Source organism: Mustela putorius, unplaced genomic scaffold (genome assembly GCF_011764305.1).
Source record: "Mustela putorius furo isolate JIRA1106 unplaced genomic scaffold, ASM1176430v1.1 tig00000695_pilon_pilon_pilon, whole genome shotgun sequence".
NCBI lineage: Eukaryota > Metazoa > Chordata > Mammalia > Carnivora > Mustelidae > Mustela > Mustela putorius.
The window spans coordinates 6,150,630-6,177,252 of NW_025421447.1; the positions used below are offsets into that span (position 1 = coordinate 6,150,630).

At 63.5% G+C, this 26,623-nt stretch overlaps 2 protein-coding genes across 3 annotated transcripts; one reads left to right on the top strand and one right to left on the bottom strand.

The window, feature by feature from the left end:
* Nucleotides 1-646: 646 nt before the first annotated feature.
* KIF1C (kinesin family member 1C) lies at nt 647-20,896 on the bottom strand. Of its 2 annotated transcripts, XM_045083200.1 has the most exons (23): nt 20,676-20,896; nt 19,001-19,121; nt 18,620-18,752; nt 18,078-18,154; nt 17,532-17,711; nt 16,909-16,974; nt 16,339-16,517; nt 16,141-16,252; nt 15,946-16,023; nt 15,756-15,821; nt 15,581-15,656; nt 15,104-15,182; nt 14,767-14,912; nt 13,727-13,896; nt 13,486-13,565; nt 13,296-13,371; nt 9,526-9,605; nt 8,682-8,776; nt 5,917-6,000; nt 5,408-5,594; nt 5,218-5,290; nt 3,460-4,068; nt 647-1,897 (listed from the first exon to the last, which is right to left on the bottom strand). In XM_045083200.1, the coding sequence occupies exons 3-23, from the start codon at nt 18,723-18,725 to the stop codon at nt 1,208-1,210; spliced, it is 3,309 nt and encodes a 1,102-aa protein (XP_044939135.1). In that variant the 5' UTR covers nt 18,726-18,752; nt 19,001-19,121; nt 20,676-20,896; the 3' UTR covers nt 647-1,207. The 2 variants fall into 2 exon arrangements, with proteins under 2 accessions (XP_044939135.1, XP_044939136.1); XM_045083201.1 differs by lacking the exon at nt 19,001-19,121.
* Nucleotides 20,897-20,966: 70 nt separating this feature from the next.
* Nucleotides 20,967-26,562, top strand: INCA1 (inhibitor of CDK, cyclin A1 interacting protein 1). The gene is made up of 7 exons (XM_045083204.1): nt 20,967-21,409; nt 22,015-22,175; nt 24,566-24,679; nt 24,880-24,919; nt 25,174-25,367; nt 25,783-25,948; nt 26,144-26,562. The coding sequence occupies exons 1-7, from the start codon at nt 20,999-21,001 to the stop codon at nt 26,288-26,290; spliced, it is 1,233 nt and encodes a 410-aa protein (XP_044939139.1). The 5' UTR covers nt 20,967-20,998; the 3' UTR covers nt 26,291-26,562.
* Nucleotides 26,563-26,623: the final 61 nt, after the last annotated feature.

The window sequence follows — 26,623 nt, forward strand, 5'->3', positions numbered from 1 at the left end:
AGGATTCCAGAGTTCGCAGGCCAGGGATACAATGTAACCTCCAAAGCCTTTCCCATGCTGTGTGCTCCTTTCCCCCCAAGTCAGATCCTTAAAGCAATCCCTAAGCATCCCTCCTGGACAGTATTAAGACAATATACTATCTGGAAGGCTGAACACACCCAGCCGAAAAGCAGGGACACAAAAAAGATGCAAATAATCAGGTGCAGGAAACCTGACTAACTCGTTCACATTCAAGAGCCATCAGAATCTGAGCTGCTGGGAGACGGTCCCAGCAGTGAGCTGACTGTGTGGACTTGGACCCCGCGTGGCCCTCAGATCCTCCACGCACAGCTGGAACAGCTGGTGGGGCATGGATGCATGGATCTCCCACCGCCTCCCCTCATCCCTCCCTCTCTCCTCTGTCCAGGACCGAGGGCGGTGCTCGGGGTAGAGGTGGAGCATTGGGTAAGCTGAAACCAAGGGAAATAACGGGCAACATTCAAGACCAAGACACAGCAGTCCTGAATCTTGATCTGGGTGGTGACGGTGAGGGTGCACGCCTCTGTAAAAACTCACTGGACCACACGCTTAGGACCTGTGCATTTCACTTAGACCCTCTACACCTCCATGAAAACCCAACCCGAACCACCACCAGCAACGAGCTCCCTGCGTTTGCTACCTTTATTGAATGCCCCACATCCTCCCAGGACCCCAGCCAAACCAGAACCCAGACAGGTCCCCCAAATATAGCAGGAGGCCTGGAAGGGGAGGGTAATGACTTGCCATCCATGCCCCACCTCCCTGGAAACAGAAGCCCACCACAGACAAGACAGACAGACAGACAGGGGCCCGGAAGAAGACATGCCTCACCCTAGGTCCTCTTCCCTTTGCCCCACTTGAAAAGAAAGTCAAAACCCTGGCTACGCAGCACCCAGGCCCCCACCCCACCCCTAGCAGCATTTGTGGGACCACCCCCCCACTCACACACACGCGAGGGGCGCCCCGAGGCAGCGCCCATCCTCTTCCTTCACTTTGGTTTGCTCCTGGCAACTCCGTGCAAGCTTCCTCTCTCCAGCCTCCCGCCCAGCCTCTGCCACACCGTCCAGCACCTACTCGGACCTTCTCGCCCACCTGTCGCCTCCCTGCGCTGGGCTCCTGGGGCGGCCGCGGCTCCTCCCCGCCCCCCCCCTCGGCTCCCCCCTACTCCCTCAGCCCTGCCGGGCGGGGCTCACACGGCTGCGCTGCTCTCTTTGAGGTCAGGGGCTGAGCGCTGGCGCCTCATGCGCGGGGGGGTGGTGTAGGGAGGGTAGCGGGGCCCCGGGGGCCGCTGCGCCGGGTACGGTTGGGGCTGCTGGGGGTAATAGTTGTGCTTTTTGGGCTGGAAGTGCTGCGGTTCGGGCTGCGCAGACCCGCCTCCCCGGGACCGGCCGCCTCCGTCCAGGGAGTTCCTGCGGGGCCGGTGGGACCTCCGGGGACTCGGAGGCCGGCGCGCAGGGGCAGCCAGAGGGGCTGCAACCTCCTCAGGGGGTTGGGGCGGCGCGGGGGCCTCCCCAGCCGCCGCCCCCGGCCACGACTCCCGGTGCTGGGGGTTGCTCTTGAAGGGGAAGCGCAGCTTGCAGTCGTGAGGGGGCACAAAGCGGGCGGGGGGCCGGCGCAGCCCCCCGCCCCGGCCCCCCGCGCCCTGCAGTCCCTGCAGCCGCAACTGCTCCTGCTTGAGCCAGCGCAGGCGACCCCGGCGGAACGCTGGGTCCTCCTCCATGAGCCGTGACACCCTCTCCCAGCTGGACAGGGGCGGCGACGGGGGCCGCGCTGGGGCCAGGGGTGCGTGCTCGCCGGGGGCTTCCTCCTCTGCTGCCTCTGTCCTCGGGTGCGCGGCCCAGGCAGCTTCCTGGGCCTCTTCGTTCTCATCGTCGTTATCCTGCGGTGGGGAGAGGGCAACAGAGAAGGGCCGTGAAGAGAGCTGAGCGCTGAGCCGCGAAGGGCAGGGGGTCCCAGAGGGGCTTGGAGACAAGGGCGCTGGGACAGTGGTCTCAGCTGATCCTGGCAGCCACTTCCTGTCGCTGTGGTCTGCGCTCTGGCCAGTAACCTTCCGTGCCCCCCTCCTCAATCCTCGTGTGCCAGGGCACAAGACCTGCTGCACAGGGCTGGTGGAAGGATTAACTGCTAACCCCATAAAGCACGTAGCTCGGGGTCCCCTGCAGACCTAAGGGGAGAGACGCAATGGACCAGTGAATGAGAAAGCTCCATAGTGTGATCATATTCCCCACTTCCGAGAAAAGATCAACAGAAGGGCATACCCATGCTCTTAACATATGTTATTCACGTTTCCGAAGAGCATCTGTAACATAGGACCCCACGTGCTTTGTAGAAACGTGTACATTTGGGGGCACCTGGGTTAAGCATCTGCGTTCAGCTCAGATCATCTCAAGATCCTGGGATTGAGCCAGCATCAGGCTCCCTGATCAGTGAGGGTGTAGAGAGGGGATTCTGCTTCTCCCTCTCCCTCTGCTCCTCTTGGCACTCATGCTCTCTCTCAAATAAATAATCTCAGGGGCGCCTGGGTGGCCCAGTCCTTAAGTGTCTGCCTTCGGCTCTGGTCATGATCCTGGGGTCCTGAAACCGAGCCCCCATCAAGCTCCCTCTTTAGCGAGAAGCCTGCTTCTCCCTCTCCCACTCCTCCTGCTTGTGTTCCCTCTCTCGTTCTGTCAAATAAATAAATAACATCTTTAAATAATCTTAAAGAGAAAAAAAGAGTACAAGTGTACATTCAGGTGAAGGGCAGAGCAGGGAAGGGGACAGGAGCCAGGGTGAAGGGGACTGCCACCGGGGGCCAGTGGGAGGCTGTCATGGCAGCAAACACCTGGGGGGTGTGGGGGGAAGGCACTCTAGACTTTCGAAGGCCTGCGGGCGGCAGGTGCCCAGAGAGATCCGGGTCCAGCAAGGAAGAAATGGCAGGAGCAAGTAAGCCTCAGTGACCCGGGGCCGGCTAGTGGCTGCTGGTCATGCGTCCCGTAGGGCACGCGGGAACACTGCACCAAGCAACCCCCCGCGGCTGGCCCCGCACTCCCCCAACACTTGTTCAGTGACTCTGCGCACGCCAGGGCTGGGTGACCAGGCGCCCCTCGAGGGCTGTTGTCCAGGGTTAGAGGAGGAGTGCGGGAGGACTGCCCAGCCAGACAGCTATCGCAGCCACCTGCCACAGGGCCCCGCGAGACAGGGGCGGGTCCCTGGGGCGCATGCGCGTGCCCAGTGGCAACTTAAGGACTGTGCGCTTCCTACGGGGCTTCTCAAGCTCGGGTACCTCCGAGCCCCCGGGAAACCCGTTACAGATGCAGAGTTGTCCCCCAAGGCACGGAGGGTGGGTGCAGCTCGGAGATCCGCATCTCGGATGCGCGCCCCGGGGCCGGATGCAAAGCCCTCCCGGGAAGCAGGGGAGGCGCGGAAGGAGGAAGGGGAGGCGCGCGCGGCCAGGCCTCGCACCTGGGTCAGCGGGATGACGCGCTCCATGCGCAGCATGCGGTCCCGCAGCGCCTGCAGCTCGCGGTCCTTGCTGCTGTTCTGCAGCTTCACCTCCTGGAGGATGCCCGTGAGCTTGTCGATGTGCGCGCGCAGGTCCTCCACCTCCGCCCCGCGTGCGCCCTCCTCGCCGCCACCGCCGCCACCGGCCTCCTCCTCGCCCACCGTGTCCCAGACGTCGCGGGCCACGGCCCTCCAGGCCTCCCCGGGGCCCTCGGGCTTGCCGTAGGTGCGGCACAGCTCCCGCATCTTGAGCGCGGCCAGGGCCTCGATCTCAGCGCGCCCATGGCGGAAGTCGGCCAGGGCCACCTCGTAGCAGATCTCCTTCACCGCCTGCATCTTCAGGTCGGCCATGGTGGCCCAGCGCGGGTCCTTGCCCTGCAGCCGCCGGCGCTGCGGGATCTGGTAGACCCGGCGCGGGGCCCGGCGCTTGCCGCTGCTGGGCAGGCCGCAGCGCTTGACGATGGTCTGCACGGTGGTCGGGGGCAGCTGCTCCCGCAGTGAGGAGATGAGCCGCCAGCTCTCCTCGCACGAGCGCTTGTCTGAGTCGTCGCCACTGTCGGAGTCAGCATACTGCGCGGGAGGGACGGGACAGTGAGGGCAGGCAGGGAGGGCGGCCCGGGGCGCCAGAGCCATGCCGACTGCACCCCACGCTTCTCCCCTGCTCCGCCGCACCGCATGCTTCACCCCTGCTCAGCTTCGCCCCCCCCTTCACTGCTTGTCCGCTGCACCGCCTGCTTCAGCCCCCACCTGACCCCAGCTCCACTGCACCGCGCTTCTCCCCTGCTCCGCTGCACCTCCTGCTTCACCCCCCGCTTCACCCCTGTTCCGCTGCACTGCCTGCTTTAGCCCCCACGTCACCCCTGCTCCACTGCACCCCGCTTCTCCCCTGCTCCACTGCACCTCCTGCTTCACCCCCTCCCCTGCTTCACCCCTGCCCGGCTGTACCCTACGGTTCACCCCTGCTTGGCTGATGCTCAGGTGCACCACGCTTGGCCCCTGCTCTGCTGCACCACGTGCTTCCTCCCTGCTTGGCTACATGAGGGAAGGAACAAGCCTCCCTCGAAGACACTCGCTGAGGCTTTAAGGATGCCAGACGCATGGACAGCAGCTGGCACAGCGCCATTCGCAAGCGGGAGCGGGGATTACACCGAGTCTACGAGGCCGGCGGCAATCAGCGCTCAGGACCAGATCACACACTCAAGGGTGAGCCTGCTGAAACCACTATCTTGTCAATGACAGCACAGGCGGTACTTGGATTCAGTAAAGATCAGACAGATCTAGTCCAAGAAGCTCTACTCCAGTTGGGGGACTCCCTGCACCCAGTCACCGCCCTGTCCTGTCTTCTCCTAAATACCTCGGCCACCCCTCCACGCCATGCCCGCTCCCTACTCCGGCTCAGCATGAATGAGAAGCAGAGTCGGGCTGAAGCACCGCTGGCCCATCTCCCGCCTCTACAGGCCCTGCGCTCTGTGTGCGCCCCCTGTGCCCCACTGTCGGCACCACACCACTGCATGCCCCCCACCCTCGGTGTCTTCCCATGCCCCGCCCCCCAAGCCCGTCCCTCTGCGCGTGTGCCCCGCCCCTTTTGCCCCCCACTCCTGTCCCTCTGCACACGCACCCCCTGCGCCCCCTTACGGTCCCGCTGCGCATGTGCCCCCTGCCCCTCCTCCTCTGTGCATGCACCCCTACCCGCACCCACATGCCCTGCCCAGCCCTCACCAGTCGCTGCTGCTCCAGCAGAAGATCCGCCTCCTCCTTCTCCTTCCGGTACTGGTTCTCCAGGTCCTGCAGCCTGCAGTTGGGCAGAGGAGGAGGAGGAACTGCTTGGGGCTCTGGCGCCACCACAGTGGGGAGGCCGGTGACGCAGGCTCAGGGGACAGACGGCTCAGAGTGCACGCTCTCCCCATACCTCTTCTCCATCTCCAGCTTGATGTCAATGCCCTGCTGCTCCAACAGTTCTTTCTGGGCGAAGTTCCAGTCCACGGGCTCGGAGGGCGGCCCGGGGGGCGGGGGCACCCCTCGCTCCCGCTCCAACCGTGCCTGCTCCGGGTGATTGAAGCGGAAAACGTGGTTCTTGCCCATCACAATCCTATTCCCTGCACAGGGGAGCACAGAAAGATGGTGTTGCTCCCCTACAGCAGCAAACCCATCCCGATGCCCACAGGGCCCAGGGCCCTGCCCACAAGCCCAGGATCCCTGACGCCATCTCTCCCACCACCCCAAGTCAGAGGGCAGTCAGTCCCCTGCTGATTCTCGTCCCTGATGGCCAAAGGGAATCAAGGGACCCTTGTCCTGCTTCTCCAGAGCCACAAGAGATAACGAGAGCGGGGTCCCTCCCCGCTACTTCTTGGCACTTTCCTCCTTCCCATCCCCCTGCTGTCTTCTGCTTGTTTCTGGGTCCGGCACCCCTTCCTCTACCTGACTTCAACACCAGGGGCTCGGTCACCAGTCTCCCATTGACATAGGTCTCGGCTCCTTCACAAGGCTCCAGGGTGACCACCACTGCCAGAGGGAGAGAGGAAAGGGGGCCATTAGACCCTGGAGAAGAGGGGTGATGGTTACAGATGCCCATCTTGCAGGACCCTCAAAACACAGGCATGCACCCCCAGGCCCACCCCCAGTACCTGGCAGGGGTGCCACGGCCCCTCTGGTGGCAGGCAGCACAGGAAAGGAAGAGCAGAAGGAGGGTTAGAGCCCCAGCTACAATTCAGAAGCCTGTGCAGGGGATCCCTGGTGCCCCCCACCCTTCCTCCCCAGCAGGGGCTCCGCAAAGCAGTCACTCTCCGAGGGCTGGGTCTCCGGTGTCCAGCAGCTAGAAGTCTGTGACTTCTGTCCCCCAAGATGCACACTCCTTCCTTTCCCACAAACGCTCTCCCTGGCCCAGCCTGGGCTCCTGCCGCAGCCCCCAGCACACTGCTGTCTGCCGCACCTTCCGGACAGCCCCCTGCCTGCCCTCCCCAAGCGGCAGCCAGCAGAGCACTGTGTCCGCAGACGAGACAGAACCAAGCCAGCTCAGATGTCTATGGAGGTGTGCCTCGGGCTGCACCCGCCCTGGAGGCTGCCACTCGCTGGGACGCGGAGACCAGGCGCTCGCCATCCTCCAGGCGCAGCGCCCTACCTCAGAGCCTCTGCAGCCTGAGCAGAGGCCTGCAGGCAAGGTGACCGACCTGTGAGGTGTCTATCAGCCTGGACGAGCAAGTCCTTCCTTACAGGGTCCTTGAAAGGCGCAAAGCAAGCGCCACGTGAGTCTGAGTTCCTAGGTGGACCGTGGGCAGTAGAGCAAGCGGGATAACTGGGCCTCGAGGCCAGGGGAGAAGAAGCCAAGCAGAGCGGGCAGCTCCGGGCAGAGGAGGGCTCCTGTCGGAACGGGGCAACCTCGGGGCACAAGCTTGGAGCCAGACCCACATCTGTCACCTCGTCACCTCGAGGAGGAAGGTGGTGGCAGAGGACAGGGCAGGAGGGGCCGTGGGGGTACCGTTCTGTCCCCTCACGCCCCCAATTCATTCACTCACTCTACAAGCGCTTTGCCCCCCATGTGCCAAGTGCTAGTTTAGGTCCTAGAAATACCCTGGAGGTACCCAGCGCTCACAGGGTTCCCACGGCTGGTCAGACAGACAACAAGTCCACCAGCAGACAGTCTGGCGGCACAGGGAGGCAGCAGGAGACAGCTTTGCTCCTGCTGGGCCAGGGAGGCCCCATCTGCATCCATGAGCCCACAGCTGCCTGTGCACCCGAGCTGGCTTCGGCGCATGTGATCCGGTTCTGGTAGCACTCTGGCAAGTGCCCCACCCCCCACAAGCCTGAGTTCCCCCAGCCAGGGGCAGCAGCACGAGCTGGATGGTCACTATTCTTCCCTGGCCACCGTCCCACTGGGCCGCCCAGTCCACTCTGTCTGGCTCCCGTCTCTCGTCCACTGCATGCAACCAAACCTTGATACCCCCCTGCACCCCCTGGGTCCCAAAATCAGCAGCTGTTCTCGCAGCTGAGCCTCCAGGCCAGGCCCGCCTCCCATCTCCCCAGACACACTCTGCACTCCCTCTGCATACCCTGTGTGGTCTGGGCTATCACCTAGCACGTGGCTTGAGGTGACCCCAGAACAGGAACTCGGCAGAAGCCCTCAGGGCCATCCTGATGTGAGCTTGCAGCCCACTGCGTTCAGGTGCCGCCCCCGAGCCCTGCCGAGGCCTGATGGGCATGGGTCCCCCTCAGCTACCAGCCCTATACGGAGCCCTTCCTGATCTCACGAGTGCGCCGACCACAGGCGCCCCATCTCCCTGTCCCTTCCTTCAGCCTCAGGGGCCCCCACCAAGGCTCAGTCAAGGGAGTGCTCCCCTGTTGGGTGTCCTGCCTCCCTGCCCTGCGTACTTCCCGGGGCTTGAGTCCATGGGGTCCAGAGTAAACCCAAATCATTCCGTTTCTTAAAACAGTCACTGAACCAGGACAAGACGGTGACCTCAGCACACAGCCTGGGCTGCCAGGTAGAGCAGCTGGCTGAGCGCAGGACTCTCTATTTCTGCTCAGGTCAGGATCTCAGGGTCACGGGCTCGAGCTGCACGTCGGCCCCCACGCTCGGCGTGGAGCCTGCTTGAGGCCCTCGCCCTCTGCCGCCCCCACTCGTGCACATGTGCAGATGCGCGCTCTCTCAAAACTAAACCGTTAAACAGAAAAACCAAAAACCACTCCAAACTGCATGAGTATCGTTACTGCCTTCACCCGTAGGTCTCGTGATTCCTAAACGCCTTCGCTGCTATGACCAGGTTAGGGCTAGAAATCTCTGCATCTTAGGGCCAGAGGCTCTGTGGCCGGGACAGAAGTGGCTTTTGCACAGATCAACTCAGACTCCCACTGAAACAAATACAACTTTCCCTGGGAGGTAACCAGGGCACTATTTGAGGCTAAAAAAACTAGAAGAGGCCAGGAGGTCCTCCTCACCAAAGCTCACCCCCACACATGGCACAGAGCTCTGGGTCGGCCTCGGCGACGCCGCCACCGCACAAACCGCCTTCCTGGGGCCGGTGCCCACAACCAGAGCTTCACCTGAGCTCGAAGCCCTGCTGAGAACAGGCACACGGCCCCTGTCACACGGCCACACTCCCAGGCTGCAGACCCTCCCTGGAGTCTGTATCCAGTGTGGGACAGGACCGCGTGCAGCAGCTGCGCCACTCTCCCCGCACCAACATTACCTTCTCCGTCCGGCTGAGGGCCGCTCTGGAACACACAGTGCTGCTCCCGGATGAACTGTCCGGTCAGCTTGATGTCCACGTCCACCTGGCCGACCCTGGGGAAGCAACGGCTGACGTTTTCTGACCGCGGGCCAGACGTTCGCCATGCCCCTTTGGAACGCGAGTTCACCCAACTCCGTCGGCCACTCTGGCATTCCCGCTTCACAGGTCGGGAAGCAGAGGCCCAAGGTCACATAGCCCTGCAGCAGTGACGCTGGGGTCTGATCCCCAACCTGCCCGACTCAGGAGTCTGTGTCCGACTCACCATCTTACATGAGGGGAGAGGGAGCCCGGAGTGCACGGAGTCCCTCCCATCCCAAGGGCTGACCATCCTGAGGGCTCACTCCCTGTCCAGGGTCATCACTCAGGACAGCTGTCATGCTTCTGGTGGGAGAAGGGGTACCCCACCCCTTTGGCTCTGGGACATGACCTACCTCGGAGGCCCCAGGCCCCAGGGGATCGTTGGCCTTTGCCACCAAAGCCCCCTGCCCTGCCGGCACTGGCTCCCCAACTATGAAGCTGGAGCTTCATAGCACCAAGAGAGGCTAAGGGCCAAGAATGTGGTGGTCTGAGTTTCCCCATAAATCAGGGAGCGCGCCCTCCAAGCCAGGCCCTGGGAGTGGCTCGGCCATCCCAAAGTGACAACGGAGGGGATGGCCACTGTGCAGCCGGGCTCACAACTTCTCAGAAAGCCTGGAAGGCGAGCTCAGCCTGGTGGACGGCCGTCCTGGAGCTCTGGAGTAACTCCGGCAAGGTCACCGGAAAAGAGAGTCACTGACGTGGGCGTGACAAGGGGACGCGCTACCTGGTGATGCCGTCTTTGATGTGGTAGAGCAGACACTCGGACATGAGAGGGTCCTCATTCAGGTTCACCAGGTGGGGGGTCTGAAGGTGGAGGAAAAGGATCAGGCCCTGCTTACCTGCTGTGCCCCACCCCGGGGGCTCTCCCACCCTGACCCCCACCAAACACCACCCTCCACACACACACACACACACACACACACACACACACACAGATGGTCCACAGACCTGCCCCACCCCTCCGGCCCCCCAACAGCCCCCAGTCCTCTGCACAGGCCGACCCACCTGTGCCCCCATCAGAGACCTCAAGACCCCCCCAGCCCTTGCCTCTGCTCTTCCCATCCCCTCCCGCCCCACCTTGGACCCCTTCAGCCTCTCGCCTCTCATGAAGATTGCAAGTGGGCTCTGGGTGAGGGAACCACACTTCCCCAGTCAAGTTTCTTATGAACACAGACAACTCTTACGACCAAAGAGCACTAAGCATCAGTTTGATGCAAGAATGAGTGAGACCAACAGGCCGGCAGCCCACAGCAGAGTCCCCGCTCCCCCGGCCACTGCCAGCCCAGGCTGCCTCACCCGGGGCCTCCCCGCCTGACCCATCCCACACTCCCGGCTGCCCAAGCAGGACGCTGTTCCGCACCAACACCCAGCCCGTGCCCCCTCCCCAGAAGCACCTTTCCCAACCACGGTCTCTCTGCCGACACCCCCATCCTCCCCAGGCACGCACTCCGGGCAGCCCGGACAACCAGCCTCGCCCCTCCATAACCCCCACGGCCCTGACCACCCAGCCCCAGGAAGTCTCCCTCCCTCCCCTCCCGCCCACAGCCTCCTTCAGCCCTCCCCGCCCGGGGCCAGCCCCTTGCCTGCACACTCCACAACCGAGTGGGGCCCTTGTCCACCCCTCCGCCGGCTCCAGGGGCACCCCTGGCCACCTGACTCGAGCCTGCTTTAGATGCGGTACCCCTGGCTTCCAGGCCAGAGCCCCCAGGTCAGGGCCCCAGCCCATGCATTGCAGCCCCGTCCCAGGGCGCCCCTAGCCTTCTGTGTTCCTGCCTTGTGGATTGTGGCATATCCGCTCCAGAAGCAGGCTCCCGCATCCCTGAGCACCCCCGGAATTGCTCCCGGGTTCCCTGACAGGGAGCAGCCTCTGTCCCGGCCCCACCCAACCCCACCTGTCAGAATCATCACTTCCTGTCTCTCCAGGTCTGTCTCAAGCTGACACGTCACTTTCTCCACGGAGCTTCCAGAGCCTTCCACCGCCAACACAAGACACCCTGCCCGTGCTCTGTGAGGACTTGCTGCGGCCTCTCTACCTGCCTGACCCCAGGAGGTGCCAGGGACCCACACATGAGCCCCAGCCCGATGCTGCTGACCCCTCGGCCGGGGAAACAGTCAGTGTGGGGTGGGACCCACACACGTGAGAAATGGACGCCCCGTGGAAGTTTCTGACATTTTCAGGCCCTCCCTCAGCTCCCTCACTCATTGTCCCTGTCCCCAGGGCACTAAGGCAGTGCTCATGGCAGAGAGCAGTAAAGATCAGAGTTCAGGGCATCAGAGGACAGTGTGGCAGCTCGTCCTTGAGGACCAGGGGGACGAGGACAGTGGAAGACAGGCTCAGGACGACAGCCCCAAGGCAGGAGAGCACAGCGTGCTGGGATGGCAGGGAAACAGCCAGGCTCCAGGCCCACGGCTCTCCAGGAGCGCCGCAAACAGCAAGCCCCTGGCGTCGTCCACGGTGGTCCACGGCGGATACGATGCGTGTCAATGCGTCTGCTCTAACCGGGCACCCCGCCGTTACCACCACCCTCCCCCCGGCTCGAGGACGCTCAGGCCCTTGCGGCAGCCTCTGGCCTGCTCTGGAACAGCAGATATGGATGGGCCCTGGAAGCAGAAAGTGATCTATCCCTTGGGAGAGGAGACACGATTTAGGGCAGAGCTTTTCCATCTTTGCTCGGCCCTGGAACCCTTTGTTCAGATGAAACCGTACCTGGGAGCCTAATACGTCAAGCAGATAAGCAGGGAGATGCCAGGGCCGTGGCTGGGGACAGGGGACCCAGAGTCTGGCCCTGTCCATCCCCCACGGCCCCCGGGAAGGAGGCCCTGAGCCAGGTTGGAAAATCAGATCCTCAGGGCCAGCGTGGGAGTCCCGGGAAGACCTTCTGCTCTCTCGGAGACAAACTAGCTTTTCCCGCAAGACCCGATCCCCGGCAGAGCCTTCCAGGCTGGAGCTGGCCCCCCAAGGCAGAGCCTAGCAGCTCCCCTCCTGCTGTATGCACGCCGCTTCACGGGCAAACGCGTGCCGCCTCGCCACTTGAGCGGCGCGACAGTGAGCTGCCCTGACGCACCTCCTGCACCAGCGCGGCCTGCAAACCCCAGAACCCCAAACGCGGTGAGGGAGCATGGGCTCCCCTGTGGTGCTCCAGGCATCGGAAAGGAATACGGTTGTGATCTCTGGAGGGCACTTTAACAAAATACACCAAAATTTACACGGCGACTGCTTGACCCCAAACCCCCACTTCGGAGACTTTGCTCTCAATTATGAACCTACCCATGAGGCCACGCAGTGGCACGTGGTTTTCAGAGTTCAAGACCGTGAGACAACGCAACCGCCTGTGGGGAGGAGGCTGGGTGAACGTGGCCCCCGTCTACTCGAGTGTTCAGATGCAGAGAGAAAGTACAGACAGGACGCCGACATCCTGTCCTTGGAGAAGCGTGGGGCGGGGACCCAGTGCCGGTCCAGAGAGAGGCGGCATGCGTGGACGTGGGGACAAGTGTGCGTGGCTCACGCCTGTCTGCGCGCAGACCACCCCTGGATGAACACGTCAGGAATGGGTAATGGCCTGATCCCAAGAGCCTTGGGCTGTGGACCAGACGGGCGAGGCCGGCTCCCTGGAAGGACTGGGCATCCCTGCTCTGCTCCAGCGGGCCTCCACGCCGGGCTCCGTGGCACCCTCTGCTGCGCCAAGGGGTCTACAGACCGTCCCTGTGCCAAGCTGGCCAGTGAAGACCAAGGGCCCCTCCTGCCTCCAGCGAGGCTGACTGCGCCCACCCTGCCTCCTTCCTTTCCCTCGGCACCTACCCCACGGCAGGCCAGAGACAGAGGTGCCCTGCTTGGCTGACACGGCCGTGATGTTCACCCCGGCAGTTGCCTATCACCCATGTCCTGTGCGGCCCGCAGGGCCCACGTGCCAAACTGTGTCCCCAGGATGCCAGTTTCCACACGTCTCCAGCGGCACGGACCCTCGCATCCTGGAGCTCAGCGCCTGCGTCCCTGCCTGTCCCCTTACAGCATCGTCTTCCCATCACCCTCTCACGAGCACACGTCTGACTGCACGTCTGAGCACATGACATACGCACAGAGCACAAAATGTGACACAGTAGAGCGGCAGCACACACACGGCCATCCCAGCCCACACCCCAGCCTCCCACATCCTCCCCTTGCCCCTGGGGTAACCCCTACAGCCTGTTTCTTATGAATCAGAGATGAATTCCACGGGAGCTCACATCAATCCGTGAACACAAATTCTGGATCCCCTGCCTCCTATAAGGCAGGGACGGGCAGGGATCCCAGCATCCATCCACGATCCCTAGAGCTCCGGCCACAGGTGCCTGACGAGACCAGCAGCAGGCTGCTGGCAGGGAGGCCAGACCATGCGCAGGAGGTAGCAGGTGTGGGACAAACACCGAGATCAGCGCTAGGGCTCGCCCCGTGCCCCCCGAGCCTCTGTACCAACCCTTCCAGAGTCTCCTGGGCCTCAGCAGACCCTCACTCACCTTCTTTGGAGAGAAGACGCCCACAGTTCCCCCGTCCTCCCGGACAGCCACCCCCATCTCGGCCAGTAACGCTTCTCTGGAGGCAGAGAGACAAATGGTCTTACGAGGGCCCATGAACTCCTTCCCCGCAGGGCCCAGCCTCCCCTCCCCGGTGCCCCCCTCCAGAGCCCCAGTTGCCCGCCCCCTGCACCTCTCCATCCTCAGGGCCTCAGTCTTGCGTAGCTTCTCCTCCCAGGTCTCATTGAGCTCCGCGATGATCTTTTCCGTCTCCTGGGGGCACACAACGTGTGGGGCTTGAGGCAGTTGGGGACAGGGACCCGCCACAGGGGCCATCCTGCCACCGGGATTCCTCCTTCCTCCTCGACTCTAGCCTCGGGGAACTAGACCCCCAGCAGACCCCGGCTCCCCACCTCTCGGCTCCGCCCGCCTACCTGCAGCCTCTCCATGGCCTCCTCGGGCCCAATCTGGGGCTCAGCACTGGGGGAGAACGATGGCTCCAGCTCGCCGTTGTGTGCAGGGGGATGTGAGGGGGAAGCCGGGGCAGGAGGGGACGATACAGCTGGCAGGGCACCTCCGGAACCCCCCTCGTCCGCCTTCAGGCCTGAGGGGAGAAAGAAGTCAGAGGAGGCAGAAAAGATAGGGAGCTCATCGGAGATGCACAGAAGCTGTGCGTGGGGCCCCATGCCTACGGACTCCGAAAGACATCTGGTCAACCTTAGCCCAGAGGGGCCCTCCACTACTGTGGCCTTGACACATGAGCACCCGGTGTCTGCTTTTTCTCCTCCAGGCACGAAGAGCTCATTACTTAACATGGCTGCGAGGTGACTCCCACCATCAGAATGTTCTCAGCTGCAGGGAGCCACGATCTGCCCGCATCACGGGTGCCTTCTGGGTAAGAAAGACTCTACTGCCCTCCCTTCTGCAAGCATCCCCTCCAAATGCAGGAGGGGAACGTCACGTCTACCCTACCCTGCTCCTCCCAAGAGCAGACCGCCCCCTGCCCCACCGTGCCCCTCAGGTGTTGACTGTCCACGGTGGGAAGGCCCCCGGGACTGGATGCAGAGTCCACGCGGGACGTGGCTAGCATGGGTCAGGCACCCTCTCACCAGAGCACCACCCGGCATCAGTGACATGGACTGTCATCGCGCTTACAGCCAGTTGGAACCTCTAACGATCCACGATCCACGAGACCCTCTGTACAGGCAGGGCCCCCGAAACCTCCCTCACCTGATTTACTGCTTAAGCCACAGATGCAAGACTTGCCATCTATCCCCACTCGTCACTGCGGCAGTCCTCGAGGCCCCCGGAGAGTCTGGCCCCCCGGCTCTGGAATGGCTGAAGGCCTGTGACGGCCCCTCTGCGTATCTGCACCCACACCGCTGGGTGTACGAAGAGTCCCGTGCTCGGCGGACCCTCTCCGGTCTAAGCCCCCCACGAGGGCGTCCCTGAGCGGCCCTCCCCGGACCCCTACCTCCCAGAGCCGAGGCCGACAGCCCCTGGGCCAGCAGCAGCTCCCGCAGTCGGGCCACCTCCTCCTGCAGCTCTCGGATCAGCCGTGCATTGGGGTCCTCGTTGATGACCGCGTTACAGCGGATCTGCTTGGTGCGGTCGGCGTACCTGGGGAAAGAGGCGGGCGGGCTGGGTGAGGCCCAGACGCCCCTGGGTCAGCGGCCCATCTTCCTCCCTCTCCCAAACTGGTAAACACTGGGTCCGGCGGAGGCCTGGCCTATCTCCTGGCCCAGGCTCTGAGCTGCCGCCTCCGAGCTCCGGGCCAGGTCCCGGCCGCCCCGCTCCCGCCCAAGCCCCACCTGAGGGTGCTGAGTGTCTCCTCATAGTTGATGTCTGCGGGACTGAGCGCCGCGATCATGGCCGTGCGTGAGTTCCCACCTGCAAGACGGACACGCAAAACTCAGGCTGGTCCGGCCTAAGGACAGGCGGGCTGGGTCTCGGGGTCAGGGGTCTGATGGGGTCACCATCCGAGATGGGGTGAAGCTAGGAGTCATGGAACTTTCCCACGGAAGCAGGCAGTCAAATGGGGGGAGGGGTGAGATCAAGGACACCTCTGACATCTTCGGGACACATCAGCGGGAGGAGGATGAAGCCAGCGGTGGGCACGGGGTCAGAGAGGGCTGTGGCTTTCCTCAGCATTGGGACATCTGTCAATGATGTCCCCCGCAGGGGACGACTGTGGGATTTGAGACTCTAGGGGTGGCGTAGGGTCTGTCAGACATATTGAAGCTGGGATAGGGGCGGGGGCGTAAAGAGCGAGAAGAGGGGCTCCTCACCCAGATTCTCCTTGAGCAGCCAGGTGAGCACAGAGTCCCTGTAGGGAATAAAATCCGACTTCCGCTTCTTCGATTGCTTGGGAGGGGAGGGAAGTGCATCAGCATGAGCCGCCCACCTGCAACCCCTGCCCCCCGGCCTGTCCCAGAGCCGCTCCCTGCCCAGCCGCCTTCTCACCAGATCCGCCAGGGCCGAGATCACCTTCCCAAGGGTCGTCAAGGACTTATTGATGTTTGCACCTTCCTAGAGAGGGATGAGGAATGTGTGCAACGGAGGCCCCTCCCCAGTTCCGCTCTGCCTCCCCCCAGCCAGAAGCACCACCCGCAGCGCCCAGCACCGACATCAGCCCCCTCCTAAGCCCCCTCACCTTCAGGCGCATGCCCCGGGCCCCGGAGGAATCGGCCCGCTCGCTGCCAGCGAGGTCCACCAAGCTGATCTTGCTGACCTGGGGGTGGAGGGTAGGGCAGGAGATGACAGGGTGTGGGCGGTGGGCAGGGCGGGCAGATCAGGGGGATGCCCGGCAAGGGAAGGGGGCAGGCAGCCCATGCTGGAGGAACCCCACCTTCTCCGAGTCCAGCCCAGTGAGCTGGTCGTGGCAGCGCTGCGTGAAGACGATAGTGAAGACAGCGTGAGAGCGGCTGCTGGTCTCGTTCATGTTGGTGGCGGCCACCGTCCTTGGGGAAAGGGAGTGGTCACTGCACCCGGCCTCTCACCTGCCTGGCCTGACTCCCTCTCCCCATGCTCCAGCCGCTGGCCTCACCGAGCCTTGTTTCCACAGTCCATGAGGTCAGCAATGTCCGCGTAGGAGGTCACGGCCAGCTTGGACAGGTCCTGCACGTAGGGGCCCAGGATGGGGTGCTCCCGGACCCGCAGAGAGCCCCGACTCTTGGGGTTCAGGAGGTCTCGCACCCGCTCACAATAGATCTCCATGTAGCTCACCTGAGCAGAGTGAGGCGAGTGAGTGGCAGGGCTGGTAAGCGAACCAGGAAGGACACCCGCGCCGGGCTCCCGGGACCGGACACGGCTCAGTGTCTAGCAGACACCAGCACTCCAGACACCCGGGCGCGGTACTGAGCACTCAGCACACACAGGCTCGCCGACCCAACAGCCTGAGGTTGGGGGGGGTTGTCACTGTCATTGCGGAGGGGGGTCACTGTCATTGCAGGGGTGAACACACTCAAGAGAAGGGAGACGAAATCACCTGCCCAAGCCTCTGTGAGTGACAGGAAGGGCCGGGGGAGCCCCAAGGCTGCCTGAGTCCTCAGACTGTGGGGAGCCTTGTCCCTGCTGTCCCTCCCCTGCCCGGGGCCCCTCCGAGACCGCAGCTCACCTCCACAGAATAGGAGAGTTGAGGGCTCTCGTTCTTATTAACGCGAGAGAAGAGGTCCTCGCAGAGCTGGAAGGGGACACAGAGAAACTGCTGTTAAACCCCACCACGGCCCTGAGGGGGCAGGTGTTCCCACCATACAGATGGGAAAGCCATCTCAGAGGAGTTCACGCCTGCCCAGAGTCACCAACTACTACGCAGTGAGGCAGGAAGCACACCCCAACATCAGACGCACAAGGCTGCTGTGCTGCAGGGGTGGGGGGCATGACAGTCAGCCCCCAGTTATCCACATCTGCCTTTTCTACACCGTACACCTGTCTGCGGGGGAACTGTACTTGTAGAGAAGTCTGACGCGAGATAAAATGACTGCAAGGGGCAGAACCGGGCTCCAAACCCAGGATTCTCCGGCAACAAGGCCTGGGCTCTTCTCAGGAAGCTTTGCTGCTTCCAATGGGGGTAAAGACCCCTCCCCATGGGGCCAGGAAGTCCATATAGCTGCCCACCCCTCACCCCCAGCACATCCCCTATCGGAACAGCCTCCGAGGCCCAGGTCTCGGCTCCATGGTCCAGAGAGGGCAGGGGAAGCTGTCCGACCCCCGCCGCCCCGCCAGGCCGCAGGCGTGTACCTGGGGCACAATCCCTTGCTGCCCCGGCTCCTGCCGCCCCATCATGGTGTACGACTTCCCGGCGCCAGTCTGCCCATATGCAAAAATGCACACGTTGTAGCCTTCGAAGGCGTGAAGCAACATCTCTTCTCCAATGTCTCGGTACACCTGCTGCTGAGATGCAAACTGGGGGTCCTCGGCCTAGGGAGGTGGGGGCAGAGACTCAGCAGGAGCCCTACACGACTCGGTCCTCGGGGTCTGGCTCCCGAGAGTCTCGGCCCCACTGCCGCTGACCACCCAAAGGTTCTACATGCCCGAGCAAACCCCACGCATGGTTCCAATCACCCACAACGGGAGCCTGTGCAGCCTCCTGCCAGACCTGATCATCCCGAGGAATCCTCCTGCCCCATCCTGGTCCCAGTCACATCCTAAGGGTCCTTCTCACCGCCACCCTAGGGTTCCAGTCCTCCCATCCCACCGCCAACGCACCCCACGTAAGGCCCCCTCCCCAGGACCTAACCCCCCATTCCTCGCCACAGAGCTCTCCTCTCACCCCAGCAACCTCACCGAGGTGTGTGACCAGTATGAGTAGTCGAAGGTGAAGCTTTTCGGGGCATCCTTACTCTGTTTGGGATTGGTGATGGCTGACAGGGCAGCAGAAGGAAAAGCAGGAAGGCCAAGGTCAGGTACTCCGAACCTCTCCGCCCATTCCCCCCGCGACCCGGTGTGGGAGTCCAGGCATCCCGCCCCTCACCTCTGTGCTAGTTCATCTCTCCCCTTTAGCCCCCCCCCCCCCCCCCCCCCCCCCCCCCCCCCCCCCCCCCCCCCCCCCCCCGCCACTCTAGCCACCAGGGCTAATTTTGGCTCCCAGGACCCGCCCCTCACCGCGGCTGCCTCCCCGATTGGGCAATGGAAGGCTCCAGGCCAACACCCCCCCCAACCGGGACTGGCAGCGTGGAAAGGCCAGCCTGCCCCGGCCCTGCCCCCGCCCTCTCCATTGGCACCTGCTCCACACCCAGTGCAGTCCTCCTCCCGGTCCGGCCCAGCCGACCAGCGAGGTGGGCCCGCCCGCCCCACCCGTGCCCAGCCGACCCCGGGGACTCACTCACAGGTGGTGCTGCCCTGCATGCTGACCACACACTTGGCATCCTGGCTGGTCTCCCTGGCGTTGAAGGGCCGAACCCTCACTGCCACTTTTACTGAGGCCCCAGCCATGCTTCCCAAGACTCTCACCCTCCTCAGCTGAAGGACAGAGACAGGAGAAGTGGTCAGAGCCTGCCGGGGGCACCCAGACATCGCCTCTTGTCTTCTCCCAGGATCCGGCATCTCCACCCCCTTCCCCGGCTCCCCGGCCCCACCAGGACCTAGCTCCTGGCCCTCTGGCCTTCCTCCCAAACGTCACTCTCCTCAGGGACTCCCAACAGTGTTCCTGCCTCTCTCCCCAGCCATACCCCAGCTCTCCGGGACCTGGGCCATCATGCCCCAGTTACCTGGAGTCCTGGCCCCAGACCAGGGGGGCTGTATCAGCTCTGGCTGCCACCGGCCCTCGTAGGGGAAGCCCCATCCTACCTTTGGGGCCTGGCCACACCAGCTGGGGCTGTGGGGGAAACCCTGGTTGTGGGGGAAAAGTGGTTAGGAGGCACCTGTGGCTCCAGAGATGGGTCGGAGTTCCAGGGCTGGAGGGCAAGGTCAGGGGCAGGGGCAGGGGGCAAGGTTAGGAAAGGGGAGGACGGCGGTCCCTCCCGAGTGGCTGAAGGCAATGTGAACCCAAGGGCAGGGACGGCGATATTTTTATTCCTCGTCACTCACAAGTGCACTGGACACCCAGAGAGAGGGGAGAGAGAGAGGCTGGACAGAGGGCAGTCCAGAGAGAAGGAAGCCGAGGCAGAAATACTGGCAGTGGCTGGAGGAGGGGCAGAGGGGGCAGAGTGACAGAAAGTCACAGAGAGCAAGAAAGGGAGACAAACAAGACAAGAAGAAACAAGATCCAGGTCATGCTATCGACGAAATGAGGAAAGGACAAAAGAAAGAAGCCACAGAAGATGGCAAAGACAGAAATCTTAGACAGGGAGAGCAGCTCTAGGGCGACACCACAAAGTGGGAACCCAGGAGAGACATAAAAGAAAACTCCAGACATAAAATCTGCCCTGAAATTCCCCCACAGTGCCAGCCAAGAAGTAGAAACCAGCTCCCACCTGGAGCCCACAGCCTCCACACTGGGAGGAACTGCCAGTGGGCAAAGTTCAAGGGCTGCAGGTACAGCCCAGCCCACCCTGGCTGTGGGCCCCAAGCCCCTCACCCAGCCCCAAGCACTTCCTCCTCAGGATCCTGGACAATGGGTAGGGGAGGGTGGGGACATCCTGCATCCTCACCAACCCCCAGGGTTCCTCTGTTGGGGGATCCCTGCAAAACACCTGTGCCTTTACTGGGGCACAAGGAAGCACTGTGGTGTCCTCAAAAGCAGGCAGGCAGGTCCCAGCCCCAGCCTGGGGCCAGCCCTATGGCTTCCACTGCCCTGGGGAAGGTGCCAGGCAGGAGCCCAGGAATGTGGGTGCTCCAGTGCTCACACCCTGGGAGGAGAGGCTGAGCAGCCCACGCCCACGGGCAGGAGGGTGGAGGCCAGCAAGACAGACGGGGATGCTGGGGCCCCTTCTGTGGCCCCAAGAACTAAACGCCCGACCGCTGGGCCTCACCTCCATAGCCTTCCCGGGCAGGGCACGGGAAAAGGGACAGGGCTGGTGTGTCCCAGGACAGGAAGGGAGGAGCTCAGATCCCAGAGGCCGTGCCGGGAAGCGCAGCCCTGACCCCCGAGACCCTGCCCAGGGCAGGGACGACGACGGGGACGCGGCGTGGTCAGGCCGTCGCGGCTCATGGGGCAGGGAAGAGGGTGGCGCCGCCGAGGGTCGGCCGGGGGTACCTGCCCCCAGCCCGCCGGTGATCCCCGCGCCGACCCCGGTCTCGGCCTGCGCGGGCGGCCATGCCGACGCGGTGCTCCCTCCCGGCCGGCCGCCCGACGGCCGCCCCGGGCCTGGCACCTCTCTGCGCCTCCGCGGGACAAACAGCACATGACCCGGCTCCAGCGGCCGGCCGGGACCCCGGCTCCCCGCCCCCCAGCCCGGCACATTCCTCGGCGGGCGTCCCCTCCCTCCCCCGCCCAGCGCTCACCTCGTCGCGGCGGGGCTCCCCGGGCAGCTCCGCGGAGGGCACGGGGGCGACCTTCCCGGGGGGGGGGGTCGTGAGACGGCGGCCGGCGATCGGGAGCGGGCTCGGGGCTGCCCCCGCCCCTCGCCGGGTCCCGGGCGGCGGGCGGCAGACTTGCGCCCCGGGGGCGGCAGCAGCAGCGGCGCCAGCGGCCGGCGCCCGCCCGGGCAGCGCGAGCTGGGGCGGGAGCGAGGGGGGGTAGGGGCGGGCGCGCGCACGCGGGGGGCGGGCGCGCGCCGTCCCGACTGGGGCCCGGGAGCGCCCCGGGAACGGCTGTTAAAGGGGCAATGCCCTCACACTGTGGGGCCCCTCGGGTGCGGGCGCAGAAAGGCGCGCTGGACGCTGGCTGGCGGGAGGGTTACGCCGCGCGAGGAACCGGGCCGGGGTGGGGGGAGGTTGGGGGCATGGGGGGGGCAGGGGGCGGGCCCTGGAGGGGACCCAGGCCCCGGACCCGCGCACGTCGCCGCCGTCGGAGGCGCGCCCAGGGGCGGAGCCGCCCGTCGCGCCCCGCCCAGGGGAGCCCCCATCCAGGCCCCGCCCCCGCGTGCGCTGCGCGCCGGCTCCGCCCCCGGGCTCCAGGCCGCGGGTCTCTCCTCAGCGCCCGCCGGCGTTCTAGAACTCGACGCGCCGCCGCCTCAGGTGCCGGGACCGAGAGCGGGCGGCGGCGCCGGCCGGTCCGCTGCCCGGTCCCCTGCCCGGTAGGCCGGCCGCCGCCTCAGCCTGGGTGCCGTCTCGGGCCCGGGACCCCTCACCACAGGCCGGGCCTCCGCTCACCGCTGCGCATCCCTTCCCCACCCCGCCTCCCGGCCCGCCCTGGTCGCTCAGGCCCTCAGCGGGTGTTGTCCCCCTCCCTGCGGCTGCACGCGCCCCGGAGAGGGGCGGCGCCCACTGAGACCCCTAAGCTCAGCTTCCCGCTGAGGCGCGGACGCCCACTCGGAGCCCTCCGCGGCGCAGTGCTTTGCTCTTCCTGCGCGCCGCCCCCCTGCCCGCCCTTCCGGGTGCGCGGGGCCCCTGCCCCGCTCGCGCCCGCTGTGCCGGGTCCCCGGCGGCGCGAGCCTCGCACCTGACGGGCCGGCCGCCCTTGGTCTCCTGGCGGCCGCACGGCCGGTTCCACGCCGACTCCCGGCTCCTTCCGTCCGTCCGTCCGCCGTCCCCGGACCTCGCTCGCTCCGGAGCACCCGTGTCCCGGCCATCTCTGGGCGTCTGACCCCTTCCGCGCTCTCCGCGCCACGTGCACGCTCTGCCCCCGATCGCGCGGCGCCCCAGACGCCGCGAGGACCCTCCCCCTCTCCTCCTGCCGCAGACCCTCCTCCCGCCCTCGAAGGCTTCACGGCCTCCTCCAGCCCGCCGGGCCGTGCGCGACGACTCGTTTCCCGCGATGCTGCCCGCACCGGCAAGGAGACCCGACCCGGCCACGCGTCCGGCCGTGCGGGACGATGGACACAAGCTCATCCCCTTTGCCAAGTGAGTCGTCCCCACCGCGTGGAGAGGGGACGAAGGGAAGGTAGGCGCCCAGTGTCCCCCCGACGGCAGTGCCCGACGAGGGACTCGGGGCTCAAAGCCTGGTCTCCGCAGGCGCACGACGCGCTCGGCTGTCCCGCCGACGGGTCCCCTCCAGAACGGCGGTGTCCCGGCCGCGACGTCAAGCGCGGCCCCAGGGTTAGAAGGACGAGGGACGGACGGACGGAGCTGGCCTTCGAGGGGAGAAGACGGCACGTCTCAACACGAGTGTGACCTCCCTTAGAGTGTCAGGAGAGACGAAGTAGTGATCTGTGCTGGCAGCCGGGGCGCTCTGCAGACACTTGTACCAGGCGGCTGTGGAAGGCGGCTCTGGGGACCTGAGTCTGAGCTTGGATCTGAAGAGGAGAATCAGCCGGTCCGACAAGAGCCCAGGCGGGGGGTGAGGGGAGAAGAAGGAAGAGTGGGGGGACCCCCAGGAAAGAGAGAGGCGCGGGATCTTGTAGGACCAGGAAGCCCGCCAGCGAGACTGAAACTGGGTGACCCAGGGAAGAGTAGAGAGCAGCGTCGGCATTGGGGGCCAGCGTCTGCAGGACCTCCCAGGCCACCGGGAAAGGTTCGGGTTTCATCCTAAGGACAGTGGAAGTCAGTGGAAGGTTCTCAGCACGGAGATGACACGAGCAGAGCTTTCTCCTTCCTCCCCGATTTCTTTGTTGTGAAAAATGTCAAAAAGCAAAGTAGAGAAACACTCGTCCTGGAGCTAGCGTCTGCGTTCTGGGAGCTATCTACCTCAAGGTTCCAGGCACGATCCACTTATCTGTGCCACCATCTAGCCGCCTCCCGCTCAGCTTCTTTTGAAGTAAATCTCCACCAGTCCGTCATTTCAAACGACCATGGTTAAAGGGTTACTCACACTGCTCGGGCAGCAGACATGATTGGGGTGAGGACAGCAGCAGGGGGAGCCCCTTGCCTTAATAGTCCGGGCTGGGGCAGATGAGCCGGAACAGCGGTGGAGGAAGCAGAATGGGCGAGGAGCGCTCAAATCGGATGTATTTTATTTTACTTTATTGTATATTTCATCTTTTTTTAAACTTAAGTGAAACTTTTTAAAAATTTTATTTATTCATTTATTTTTTACTTTGAGTAAGCTCCACGCCCAAAACGGGGCTTGAACTCACAACCCTGCAATCACACATCACATGCTGTACCTACTGAGCCAGCCGACCTCCCCCTCCTTTTTTCTATTTAAATGAAACTTTACTTTTTAATTATTTTATTATTTTTTAATTTATTTGTTTGACAGATAGAGATCACAAGCAGGCAGAGGGGGGGTGGGAAGCAGTCTCTCCACTGAGCAGAGAGCCTGACGGGCTCGATCCCAAGACCCTGGGATCAGGACCTGAGCCAAAGGCAGAGGCTTTAACCCGCTGAGCCACCCAGGCGCCCCTTAATTATTTTATTTTATTGAAGATTTTATTTATTTATTTGACAGCAGGGGGAGTGGCAGGTGGAGGGAGAAGGAGAAAAGCAGGCTGCCCGCTGAACAAGGAGCCCAGTGTGGGACTTGATCCTGGGACCCTGAGATCATGACCCAGGCTGAAGGCAGAGGCTTCACTTACCAAGCCACCTAGGCGCCCTAATTTTTTTTTTATTTTTAATTAAAATCTGGGTGTATTTTAGATGTAACTGACACAACTTGCTGATGAACTGAATATGGGAGCTGAGGGAAAGTGAGACAAACCTGGTTTGTGGGCTCCAGCATCTGGCCATCTGGGGTGCCTTCCCAGGAGGTGGGGCAGGCTGGGGGGAGATGTGCGTGCAAGCCTGGAGTCCAGGGGAGGACACGGATTTGGGGTTTTGTTAGCACATTGGTAGTACGTAAAGTCATGGGCCTGGGTGAGGTCCCATAAGGAGAGCTGCAGATGAGAAGACAGAGGGTCCAGGCCAAGCCCTAGGACACTCCCCTGGGGAGCAGGAGACCAGCTGGCATCCAGTCTGGGGACTTTGGAAGTGCTGAGCCCTGTTCTCACACCCCTTGCTACCCAGAAGGATAGCAGTTTCTGTGAGTTAGGGGACACAAAGCAAAGTGAACAAGGGTTCTACTGGAAGGAATCTGCCCCGTCACGTCAGCTGAGTGGATGGGGCCTTCCTCTTAAGCGAAACGTGGGGTTCTCTGGTTGGGGTGCTTAGATGTTTGAGATCGGGCGAGATCCAGGCTCCAAGACTGCTAGTCTCGTCTCGCAAATCAGATCTTACCACCTCCTCTGCTGCAGTGGCTAGGAGAGCATGTGGCCAGCGGGGCCCATGGAAAGGCGGGACCCCTGAATGCCCGGAGTGAGTGGACGCTGTGAGGGGTGAGCTGAGCCAGCCCCGAGCCTCCCTTGTCCTCCTTTCAGGTGTTCCAGGGTTGTCTGCCGATCGGCACCCCCCGGCTTGCCTGCCCAGAGCCCCGGACTGATGCCCCAGCGATACGGAGACCTCTTCTGGGAGAACCTTAGCCAAAAGCCCAGGTGGGCAGACACAGAAAAGGAGGAAGTAAGGCTGTAGAGTTTTGCATTAAGCCTTACAACGATAAGCCCTTGTCTGGGGAAGGTGGCCGATGGCCACCGTAGCTCCTACTGCCGGGTGGACACGTGGTTGGGAGAGTGGTCAGAGAAACAATACAGATGGGGGTGTCCTCTGCACATAGCTCCCCTTTTGTGGTTTTCAGCCCCACCTGGATGGAAGAACAGTACACCCCACCCCTGCAGGTATGACAAACGTTGTGCCCTTAAACAATCCTTGATTAAAATTGTACCCACTGCCATTCTATCCTCAGCTGACCTTACCACCTCTTCTCTCTGCTGTCCCCCAACCAGTGCACGGACCACGCCCTCCTTTCTTTGCATAGTCCCCGTTTCCACAGTCTGGGCTTCAAGACCCCGACTCCCTGTTTCAGTCCAAGCCCTCCCTTGAGAGGCCCAGTTCTGCCCTCTAGCCCCTTTCTCCCCATTCTTGGGCACAGAGAGCCACTGGATGCTCCCAGCCTAGCCTGTACCCCCCTGAGGGGCTCCCACCACCGGAGCTGCTTTGCAGAAGAAAGAGAAGGAGGCCCCCTTTGGCAGGAATGCAGCAGGGACCTGGGGGCATCCCAGCCCGGGTGAGGGCAGTCGCTTATCACCTGGAGGATCTAAGGAGGCGACAGAGACTCATCAATGAGTAAGGAGAGAGACATCTGGGGCTCTGGGAGCCCAGTAGGGCTTGGGGGCAGGAGGGTTTGAATTAAGGAAGGAGCTGAGAGCCTTAAGGAATTGGAAGCTGTATGGAGACAGGGAGGGACCTGGGGGAGGAGGATAAGCCACAGGAGCCCCAAGGAGTGGAAATGGGTCACCAAAGACAGGAAAGCCATCCACGTAACTGGAGGGTACTGGGTAGCCGCAGGTCACCTGTGAGTCCCTGGACGCAGGATGCTCCCATCTGAGGGGAGCAGGAAGCTGGGGGTGGAGGGGGGGGAAGTCCAGTGGTAACATCCCTGGGTCCCAGCAGGAATTATTCTAGGGCAGAGGGCTGAAGAGTAGAGATACAAGAAGCCTGGCCTCCAGGCACCTCATTCCTAAGCCTCACGTCCCCACAGACGGAAAAATGCCCAGTGGGGCACCTCTGGGGCTGCATCTGAGCCCCTGGCTCTTGCCCATGACCTCGGTGGAGTCCCCAGTGCCACCCAATACCGGGGTCTGGAAGAGGAGAGGGCTGCCTATCCACAGGAAGACGGCCACCTTCTCACCAGTGGCGGGACCCAGGTCTGGCGAAGGGACCTGGTGGGGTGGAGGAGGGTGTGGGGGGCTGTCTGGTCTTGCGTGGAGGGACAGCGGGAGCCAGGATCCCCAGGCTAGGTGGCTGGCCTGGAGAGGAACAAAGCGCAGAGGGGCGGGGGTGCCTGGGCTTGGGGGCTAGGAAGCCCAGAGAGACAGCCTTTCTCGTTCTCAACCCTACAGCTGCTCTGGTCTCCCTGGAGCCCCCTGGACCAAGGCGGGTCTTGCCTCCCCAGGCGGCTGGGCTCCCTGGCCTCCTACAGCGCTGTCGGGGCTAGCAGGACGCTCCTCTGCAAGCCCTGGGGGATGGAGGTGCGGTCTGAGGAGTGAGGATGGACGCCGTGCCCCCGCTGCCCCCCGCTGCCGCCGCCCCGCGGGCCCCAGGCTGGCTGGCGGCCCTGGACCTCCCGACTTGTGACAGCCAGGCTCTTCCCCTTCCTTAACGTCTCCCAGCTGCCCCCACCCCTAGCCCCTTCGTCCTCCCTGGTCAACCCGCTCCTCGCGGGGCTTCCCCGGGCCGGCTGCCCGCCCCTAGTCCCCAGGCTGGATCCCGGGCCCTGTGCCCCCTCCTCTGTTCTGGCATTAAAAAGCAAGCGAGTCGAGCCCGGAGTGTCTCTCTGCCGGGGGAGCAGTGATGGAGAGGCTCGCGGGGAGGGAGGCCGC